General features: G+C 35.9%; 2 protein-coding genes across 3 annotated transcripts; one reads left to right on the top strand and one right to left on the bottom strand.

Moving 5' to 3' along the window:
• The first annotated feature begins 1,006 nt into the window (after positions 1-1,006).
• LOC141702342 (protein trichome birefringence-like 38) lies at positions 1,007-5,142 on the top strand. Of its 2 annotated transcripts, XM_074506043.1 has the most exons (6): positions 1,007-1,126; positions 1,925-1,972; positions 2,402-2,573; positions 4,105-4,280; positions 4,364-4,522; positions 4,619-5,142. In XM_074506043.1, the coding sequence occupies exons 3-6, from the start codon at positions 2,448-2,450 to the stop codon at positions 4,908-4,910; spliced, it is 753 nt and encodes a 250-aa protein (XP_074362144.1). In that variant the 5' UTR covers positions 1,007-1,126; positions 1,925-1,972; positions 2,402-2,447; the 3' UTR covers positions 4,911-5,142. The 2 variants fall into 2 exon arrangements, with proteins under 2 accessions (XP_074362144.1, XP_074362143.1); XM_074506042.1 differs by lacking the exon at positions 1,007-1,126 and having other exon boundaries at positions 1,150-1,972.
• A 614-nt stretch (positions 5,143-5,756) lies between these two features.
• On the bottom strand, positions 5,757-10,177 carry LOC141702341 (protein INCREASED PETAL GROWTH ANISOTROPY 1-like). The gene is made up of 6 exons (XM_074506040.1): positions 8,860-10,177; positions 8,187-8,318; positions 7,913-8,094; positions 7,705-7,816; positions 6,181-6,315; positions 5,757-6,070 (listed from the first exon to the last, which is right to left on the bottom strand). The coding sequence occupies exons 1-6, from the start codon at positions 9,997-9,999 to the stop codon at positions 5,945-5,947; spliced, it is 1,827 nt and encodes a 608-aa protein (XP_074362141.1). The 5' UTR covers positions 10,000-10,177; the 3' UTR covers positions 5,757-5,944.
• Positions 10,178-10,202: the final 25 nt, after the last annotated feature.

Genomic DNA, 10,202 nt, shown 5'->3' with positions numbered 1-10,202 from the left:
ATTATATCTAACGGTTTTCATCAATTTGATCTGACCACTCTATATTGAGTGATCAATGATCAAAAACCAAAATTTTAATATTTCATTTTTAATATAATAGTATAGATGATTGAGCTCTTGTAATTTTTTGCGGCAACGAAGTGTTGTTGTAGTGATTGAACTCTTGTAATTACTTACGGAAAATCAAGAGTTCGATCCATGATGTACGTGTGCCATCAATAAATAAATAAATAAATATAATAATACGATTAACTTGGAGTTTTAATCATGTGACCATTTCTGCACCGGATTTTGCAATTGTGAGTTGTGTGGTTTGCAAGTGAAGGAACAATAAGATAGAGGCTACCAGCTGAAACACTGGATTGTTTTTCAAATGAGTCTTTCATAATTTAAGATTATAACATTAATATATAGCTCACACAACTTGTCTAAAATGATAAGATTATTACAACATCTTAGAACTGTCCCCAGCAGGATATATAGGTAGTCAATGAAGGCTGCTTTGGCTATGATATGGTCCTATCCCCAGTACTTTAACATGCATATATTATGAACATTTTATCATTCTTTTCTTTTTTGTGTTTGATAATGTTAAATATATGATTCTATTGGGGCCTTCTTCGGACATCTTAAGGTTTTAAATGAGATGGTTAGTGAACATGATATCAGAGTTTAGGCCGGCGGGAGAACTAAGGTTTCAATGAAGGCTGCTTTGGCTATGATTTTACGGTGTAATTCTTTTAGACTAATCGTATTAAGATATTAAATATTAAAATTTATCACTCTGTAATTAAATGTATAAAATGTCATGATTATTAAAAGCGTTCAAAGACGACAGTACTGTCAAATTCTTCAAGATTAATCGTATTACGATGTCAAATTTTGATTATCGCAATAAAATTAAATAATTAAATGTCTAAGATTTCATGATTATTATAATGATTAAAATACATTTAGGGGTCAAGTGACGAGGCTAATATTGTCTTCCTAAATCCTCATAGAATTTCAAGATTAAAGAAATTTGTTTGAGAGGTGCATGATTTGTGGAAGTGAAACGTACACATTCATTCATGTTACACATTCACATTTGCTCTCCGTGACTTGCCAGCAAGACAGCAAGAACAAGGTAGAATAATCCAAGATTGCATGTCACTCTTTACCATTTCTTTACTCCCAACAAAGACTATCAGTCTGCTACATTCACAAGTTCACAACTCTGTCATGTCACTACACACACATGCACTCACCTCCCTCACATAAAACATCACATTCCATGTTTTATTTACCATCCCACTCCCCTAAATTATACTCGCAGTTGCGGAACCAGAAATTTCTTTATTAAAATTCGAAATTTCAGTTGATACGAATAATTAACATAAATTTCCATACTGGTATGTTATTACTAGGCTTGTGTGCCTTTTATTTAAGCTTCTATTCTAAAAAAATTCAGGTGAACAAAAATTGAACCCGAACCTGAAACGAAAAGAAATAAACGTCATGTTATTAAATATGTGAGTTTTGGGTCATTAGGAGTTTAGGTTTCCACTGCCTATACATATATGTTGCATGTACATTTATATTAATATGTGTGGGTGCTTAGCTGGCTGCTGGTGTGTATAAATAAGAGGTGAGGGTGTTACAAAACTTTTATGCAGTGGTCTTCTGTCTTTACATGCACCTTTTAGAGCAGAATGGGAAACTGTTACAACTTAGCTTTGTTGATATTATTGACTCTGTTTCTTATTCTTGTTGTGAGAACAGAACAGAGTGTGTATAATAAGACTAGTTTGAGAGGTAAGAAATTGACATGCAATTTGTTTCAAGGACATTGGGTTGTTGATTCTTCTTACCCTCTTTATCAATCTTCAAGTTGTCCTTTTATTGACCCTGAATTTGATTGCATTAAATTTGGCCGCCCTGATAGAGAATATCTCAAGTACTCTTGGCAACCTGATTCTTGTAATTTGCCCAGGTATGTTTCTCTGTGTGTGTTTTTATGGTGTTTTAGTAATACCTTATATGTGTGTGTTTTTGTTTTTGTGTTATTAATGTATATTTCGAAATTCTGGTTCCGCCACCGTATGTGTTACTATGTGTTGTGTGTGTTTTTGTGTTATTACTGCATATTTTGAAATTCTGGTTCCGCCACTGATTGTGTTACTATGGTGTTTCACTATGTTTTTATGTGAGATTTTGGTAATTTAGTAGATTGTGTGTGTGTGGTGTGTTAGACTACTTGAGTATGTGGATTTTGTGCAAGAATTTTCCATTTTGGGTACCATTTAATGAGTACTTTACATAAGAAGGTGTTTGAGTGTGTTTTATGTATATTTTGGCTATAGAAGTAAAGATTCTAAATATGCAAAGTGATATAAATAGAAGCTTGACATAAAATGTACAGGTTTAATGGATTGGATTTTCTGAAGAGATGGAGTGGAAAGAAGATAATGTTTGTGGGTGACTCACTGAGTTTGAACGAGTGGCTATCTTTGTGTTGTATGGTTCATGAGTGGGTGCCAAATTCAAGAACCAACTATGTTAGAACAAACTTAATTTCATCAGTAACCTTTGAGGTTAGTAAAGTGTGTTATGTTTTCCTTTCAGTTACTGTCTTATTCTTTATTGTTTGTTATTACTTGTAGCAAGAAACTGTCAGTTTCTTTCTTTTGAGAAGCTTTTTTTTTTTTTAAATTTCCTGTTTTCTGCACTTTCTTTTGTTGATTCCAATACTCCTTTTGATGAACACATGTTTTTGTTTTTCTTGCCCAATAACATTTTCCCAAAATTTACTCGGTGGCTCCTGAGTTTAAATTAGACCGGAAAACGTATGAGCATGTCGTGTAAAGTAACAAAATTTTCTCTCGATGTTGTAATCCAACAAAATTCAGGAACATCTGCAAACAGGCTGTTTGAGAATGAGACTACCACTCACTTTCGGAGTTGTAGTGATTAAACTTGAAAAAGACTACAAATATATCATCAATGAAGCTTAAATTGTGATATTAGTTGCCATAATGTGATTAGTGTACACATCTAATACATAATCATACCTTACAAAGCAATTAACCTAAATTATTTGCAAAGAATATTGAAGAAACTGTCATTTTCCTATACAATTATTGTACAGTCCCTACTTTTCTGTTCAGTTAGTAACAGAAGGTTCTTATGATCATCATCTGGATGTAAAGCTTAAGTTTCTTTGACTGAACATTCTTGAACATGACTGTTACATGACAACTTGAAACTGAAATTGATATGTCTTAATCTATTTTTTCTCACCTTATCTTTCTCCTGTAGTCCTATCATTACATTTTTCCTAGAAGCTGCTCATATACTTGTTGCAAAATGATGGTAAAGATTTAGCAACAAAAACATAACTGATAGTAAAAAAACACTTTAAGTTACTACTTTTAGTTTTTTCTAATAAATCTTAGACTAATATAACTATAATTGTCAGAATTAGTAGGCTATAATTAGTTGTCATTGTATAGAAAAAGCCAAAAAGCATGTTAGTGAACAACTCTCAACAGTTCTGCAAAAGATGTCGTATCCACCAAGAATTTTTGTACTCCAAATCATGTGTCTAAGAATGTTATTGTTCAACTATCACATTTATAACATTAGATGTCATCTGAAACTTGAAGGCTCTCTATCTAACCAACAATATGAAAAAGTTCTTTTATTTAGGTGGCTGCATCTTGAACTTCATGTACATTGCAACTTCTTTAGGGTTGCTTTTGTTGGACTCAGTAATGTGAACAACAATTGGTTGCATATATTCCCTTTCCTTTTTGGCGTATTAAAGATTTTCCGAGGCATTAGATATTTTAGTACATGGGAGGGCGGGTGAGAATTTGAATCCATGACCTTCGGGGAATAGGAGAGGGTGAATGAGTCTTGTCACTAGGCTATCAACGGATCATCTTTATAAGTTAACTTTTGCATTAACAAATGCATTTAGCTTCGGTGACGTGAGTGAGATGTTAAAAAATGCACATAGTTTATTTGTAAATGAACAAAACTCATGAATTCTGTATTTCGTATGACCAAAGGTCCTATTAACAAGTATTGAATCTTGATCTTATAGTCCTGCACAATATGCAGGACTATGGAGTATCAATACTGCTATATCATTCAGTTTACTTGGTAGACATGGTGCGAGAAAGTATTGGGACTGTTTTGAAATTGGATTCAATTATGGGAGGAAATGCTTGGAGGGATGCAGATATGCTTATATTTAACACCTGGCACTGGTGGACTCACACAGGAAATTCTCAACCGTAATATTCATGACCTCATTTTTGTATGTTCAGACTCTCTATAAGTTTCTTGAGCAAGATAATTATGCGGATTTCCATTTCAGATGGGACTATATCCAAGATGGAACCACCGTGAAAAAAGACATGGACCGTTTAACAGCATTTTACAAAGGACTAAGCACATGGGCTAGATGGGTTGATCAGAACGTTGACCCCTCTAAAACTAAAGTTTTCTTTCAAGGGATTTCTCCAACACATTATCAGTAAGTGATTTCCAAAACTATTGAATTACATACCATTAGATCATACATATGCTACATCACAGGATGAGTAACATAATGAAAATCATGTAACTACAGGGGTAAGGAGTGGAGTTCAGCTTCAAAGAGTTGCTACGGGGAGCTAGGGCCACTAACAGGTTCAACATATCCGGCAGGTGAACCTGCAGAGTCTCTTATTTTGAAGAAAGTACTGAATTCAATGAAGAAAAAAGTTTACCTACTCGACATCACGACACTTTCCCAGCTAAGGAAAGATGGTCATCCATCGGCTTATAGTGGCGGTCATTCTGGAGTTGATTGCAGCCACTGGTGCCTTCCTGGATTGCCTGATACCTGGAATCAACTTCTATATGCAGCTCTGGTAATGTGAACATACAGACAGATATATGAAACAAAAGTATAGATTGTTCAGTTTCCTTTTTATTATCAAAATTTTATATGTTTCAATATACCACTATCAATTGTGTAATTATTGGTCTGGAAGATAAGTAATTGCTTATGGCTGCTGCGGCAGAATAGGGATAGAAGAATCAACTGTAAAGTTACTGATCAAGCAAATTTAATTGCTTAGAAATGAAATAAGAACAGAATATGATTTCTAAGTTTGTTTTGGTGATGCTGGTTTGTGCAAGTTTGTTTGAATGCTTTTAGAAGAGAGACACATCAAGCAGGACCTTGATAGTTAGCAAGTAACATTAGCTACACTTACTATGTGCATTCATCAGTTCATTCACCAGCGGCATCAAATACATTAGATTGAGCATGTTAGTCTTCCGCGACATCAATACATTATAACGATGATTCTTTGATAGCTTATGGCAAGGCTCGTTTCCCTCACCCCTCAAGACGGAATGTGAATCACTCCCCCTCCCGGTTTACCAAGAAATCTAGTAATTTATAGAAAATGCACGATATCAGGTCATGGTTTTTGGCCGGAGGAAATCAAGTAGACAGATTCCTGCCAACTCTTCCAAAGACTGCACTACTTTTTGGGCATTGAAAGTTGAGCATTTCTGAGAAAATACTTTTACAAAATTATCTACCTAGCAAAGCATTTGGTAATTCAGCGAGATCACAATTTGGATATCACCGAGCATCAAGATTATCCGACCACTGAGATACCAAGAAGAAAACATATTGCACTTACTCGACGACATCTAGGGAATTTTGGAGGATGTGAGGGTTTCCTAGATTGATCTTAGTTGAATCAATACCATTCAAAATGAATAAACCCTATTATATGTTGCTTTAAGAAATTAGTTGCATCCCAAATTTTCGATTGTTAATCTACTTTAGGAAATAACATGCCTAATGGCAGTTATCATTTGTACAAGTTTTTATTAAATATGTCTATCTTTACAACAAAATGTGGGGGCTACTGAAGCTGAGTATGCTGCAGATTCTTTAGCAAGCTGTAGACCTACATGTATATTTTTGCTGTTGGCTTTGGCACTGTATATGGCATGATCTTGCTTTATCCCTCAGCTCCTCGAAAGCCCTCATTGTTTCTGCATCAAAACCACCCGCAAACTGCAAAAATTCCAGAAAAAGAAAAAAACATCAGCAACAAACCATAATCAACTCGAATAACGAGTGTACAATGCAAGAACAGTAAGACATGTTCGGAAAAAGCCATTTACCTGATGTACACGGAAGGCAAATCTTACACCTTGAACAATCAATTCTTCTTCTTCAGGGCCACCGTCAACATTTTCAAGCTCTGCAGACACTCTTCTCATGTACTTCATGGCTAATTTCACAGAAGCTAGCTTAATCTGGAACCATCAATATATGCAATTATTAGACATTGTTTCTTAAAATGTCAAACATTATTAATCGAACAAAGCATATAACATAAAAACATGATGACACAACATAAAGACCAATAATATCATGGTATTTGTATTTAATTAAGTGGGACCAAATTTTCTGCATATTGTCCCTTTGTGACTGCAATCTTCATATTTCTATCAGTAAGGTTTATTAGTTGAGATATTATGAAGCATGACAGATTGATTATGGAATGTTGGTGTGGCATTAAGGGCTTCATTTCTAAGCAACTTATAGAATGTTGGTGCTTCATAAAGATCTGCAATTTTAAATTACTGCAGTGTTTCAGAGAGTCTAAATTTGCTACATTTCAAAAATGAAGTTTAAGAATTTCTGAACTCTTCAGTTCTGCTCATCCATCCAACCATCCAAATATAATAAATGTAACAAATTTCACAGAACCAAAGGAAATTTTCTAGCAGTATCGCCTTCAATCCCTTTACTGGAGTTCAAGGAATCAAGGCAAAAGGAAAAGAAAATTCATGGAGATGCTGTTATATTTTGTTCTGACCTACCTTATCCTCTTAAACCTACTTCCGAATAATTGAATTGATTAGGATTTAGGTTAAGTTACCCAATCCTGTTTATTTATATGACTCTCAGACATACACAGGCCCATGTTACATATGTGGGCTATTCTTTTATTTAACATTAGCAGCATACTAATTAGATCCATGTAAATGGATAAAGGAGGTCAACCCTGAGGATCTAAACCTAAATTTACTCACTTACCTCGATATTGAAAGTAATGAAGACAAACAATTTAAAGACCCAAACTTTATAATCCCAGCTATCGACAAAATAGATCAGGAAACATTTTACATATGTTTGGCATTAAGAAATTAATATAGTAATCACCTACTATGGTAAACTCATTCAAAATTCTTTATAACTTTTTCTGAGATTTCTCAATTATGATTCACCTCACAGGACCACCTAATAAACCACCTCTGTGTATTAACATGAACACAAGGGCTCCCCGTGACAGCTAGGGTAGGTGGGCTTCATGAAATTCCAATTTGTTGGCTCCACGCCTCGTGCCATATTATTGGTCTACTCATGGCACTACAATTTCCAGTTACAAGTGATTATGTCGATTACTTAACTATCGTCTCATTTTATTGAGACATATTAAACGCTTGAGATTTTAATTTTCTCCTCGCCTTAATGAGACATAACACAGCCATAAACTTTGTGGATTTTACCTGCTAATCTTGTATGCAGTACACATTTGAAGGCAACAATTGGGAAGAGGGACCATAAAGAGGATAAAATGTATCGTAATAGTAATTGTGTTTTAATTTTAAATCAATCTAGATAGTTAGAGTATATACCTGTGTAACATAACCAGTATCCATCATCCAGTCCATTGGAATTTGAAATCCCTTATATCGATTTGCAGCTGATTCTCTCATTCTCGACAGGTTGTAGACTCCATGCTCTAATCTGCAAGCAGAACCATCCACTAGGTTAGTACAAATTAGACGATTATCACGCACCAAGTCAAATAACAACAACCATTCTAGAAACATGTGAACATACTTTTCAAATAAGGCTTGCATTTTCTTAAGGGCTGGAGCACAATGTTGTCGAGGATCATCTCTAAAAGAGGACACCTCAGATTCCAGCTTCTTTAGATCAGAAAACCCAAATGCCGCTTCTCTAAGCGTATCAGCTTTCTGCTCCGGCCATTCAAAATGCTTAAGCACTGCTCTCTCATCAACCTGCCAATAAGAATCATTCTCGATTATAAATAATTCATGTCTAAAAACCATTTCAATTGGCCAATTCTTTAGTTTGAGTCAAAAGAGGTTACCAAGTAAGATAGCTCATCATCAAGCCATTTCACAAAAGGCACAACATCCTGAATATCAGTAAAAGCAGCATTCTCAACTTCTTTGATCAAGAATCTAATGAAATCACCTTGTGTCTCCACATCTGTTTTAATCTGTAATTAGAAAACACCAACATGTTAATCAGGAGTGTCAAAACTGCTCTTAATGCAAGATGAGGTCTAAATTCCGATTTTCACCCTCTCCGAATCCCCTACTCGTATCCTTAAAAATCTAATGCATCGAAAAACTTGTAAATTACATATAAACAATCACTAATCTATTTGCACTTCAGAAGCTTAATGTCCACTAAATCAAATTTAAACATAATTAACAAAAACACAAAATTACAAAGACTCACACATCTTTTCAATAGTAAAATCTTTTACCCAAGTCTTAGCCCAAAGATTTTTTTTCCTTTTTTTTCAGGAATCATTTCAATAATGTATCAGTGAAATGTCAAAATCACCAGCTTTTTCTCTTGAGTAAAATCCACAACTTGTGCTTTACCCCATCAAGATTTTCAAATCTAAACACTGTCTTATTATCTATAGGGGTACCAATAAAGATTTTACCTAACATCAAAGTCTAGTCCATTTCACAAACCATAATGCAGTAAAAAAATAAAACAAAAGCAGTAAAAAAAAAGAAACTTACAGCAAGCAAATGTGTGGACCGGTTCTCAATCTCCCCAATCATATCCCTTGCATTGGCCGTCGCTGCTACTTCAGCCGCCGCCCCATTACCGGAATCTCTCCTCGAATCTCTTCGCATTAAAGAATGATAAAACTCGACAACTTCCGGGACTCTCCTCACCTTCTGAGCCCCATTCTTCGCTCCTTTCATTGGCGGTGGTGGTGGAGGAGGCGGTGCAGGTGCAGACTTAGTAGGCACCTTAAAAACGGGCCTAATTGGCGGCGGTGGTGGCGGTGGAGGTGTAGGTGCAGGTGCCTTAATCACTGACATTTCACTCAATGCACTATCTGCAGACCCCGAAAGCGATCCAGAAGATGAAGAGGTCGACGATGAAGGTGATAATAAAGTACCATAAGTAATATTAGTTTGCGGAATTATTAGTGCAGGTTTGGGAGGAGGTTTTGGAACTCTCGGAACACGAGATCTCGCGGTAACGGATACTATTTCCGGTACCTCTGTCATCTCTTCGGAGAATTGTGCAGCTTTGTCTTTCGATTTTTGTACCTCGATTTCATTTTTATTAAAATTATAATTTTCAAGAAGCGACGCACTTTTTCTCAAATTTTTCGCCCCGCTCGATTGAAATCGTTGTGACATTGTCATCTCTTCGGAGAATTGTGCGGCTTTTTTCAATGCCGAAACCTGATCAACTAAATTTTTAATGTTTTCCTCATTTTCCTCTGTTTGTTGCGATAACTTGCAACGCAAGTTCTCCACTTCCCGTCGCAACCGCTCGTTCTCGCTCTCCAATAAATTCATCCTTTTATTTTTCACCTCAATCTCAAAATCTTTTTTCGCAATTTCCCCTTCCAAAACCGGTAAAATAGCAACCGACTCTTTTAAAAGCTTGTTCTCGAGCAGCTCGGTTTTTAACCTCGACTCCCTCTCGCGCAAGTCCTCGACCAACCGGATCAGCTCATTCACATCCGGAGGTCGAGGCTGCACTTGCGCGGAGGATCGGGGAAAATATCCGCCAAAAGAGCGTGAGAATGACGCGCCTTTTTGAACCTTCCCCGAACTAGGCGATGGTGTAGGTGAAGGCGGTGGATTTGGTTGAGATTTTGTCAAGCCTATGGCTGCTTTCACTTTACCAGCAACCATTGTTGCTGCAACAACTTTGAATTACACAACTTTAAGCCTGTGTTTGTGTTTGAAATTTTATTGTACTTAGAATGGAGATAGGATGAGAGATGAAGTTGAGTTGGTTTAGTTGTTTGTCTGAATAGTTCGAGAGAGTGAGTGATCAAATAAGCACAGATTTCGAGGAACGGTCACTTTTTTCTTTGTTTTGTTTTTTGTTTCCC

This window comes from Apium graveolens, unplaced genomic scaffold (genome assembly GCF_009905375.1).
Source record: "Apium graveolens cultivar Ventura unplaced genomic scaffold, ASM990537v1 ctg489, whole genome shotgun sequence".
NCBI lineage: Eukaryota > Viridiplantae > Streptophyta > Magnoliopsida > Apiales > Apiaceae > Apium > Apium graveolens.
This window is presented reverse-complemented; position numbering and strand designations above follow the sequence as displayed.

Bases quoted from the DNA above. Each gene is read 5' to 3' on its own strand.
- LOC141702341 (XM_074506040.1), bottom strand. From the start codon at position 9,999: ATGGTTGCTGGTAAAGTGAAAGCAGCCATAGGCTTGACAAAATCTCAA. The intron at 8,095-8,186 runs GTAACCTCTTTT...TCTTATTGGCAG, and splicing joins ATGATGAGCTATCTTACTTG to GTTGATGAGAGAGCAGTGCT. The intron at 7,817-7,912 runs GTATGTTCACAT...TTCTGCTTGCAG, and splicing joins ATGCAAGCCTTATTTGAAAA to ATTAGAGCATGGAGTCTACA.
- LOC141702342 (XM_074506042.1), top strand. From the start codon at position 1,692: ATGGGAAACTGTTACAACTTAGCTTTGTTGATATTATTGACTCTGTTT. The intron at 1,973-2,401 runs GTATGTTTCTCT...TAAAATGTACAG, and splicing joins GATTCTTGTAATTTGCCCAG to GTTTAATGGATTGGATTTTC. The intron at 2,574-4,104 runs GTTAGTAAAGTG...CACAATATGCAG, and splicing joins TTTCATCAGTAACCTTTGAG to GACTATGGAGTATCAATACT.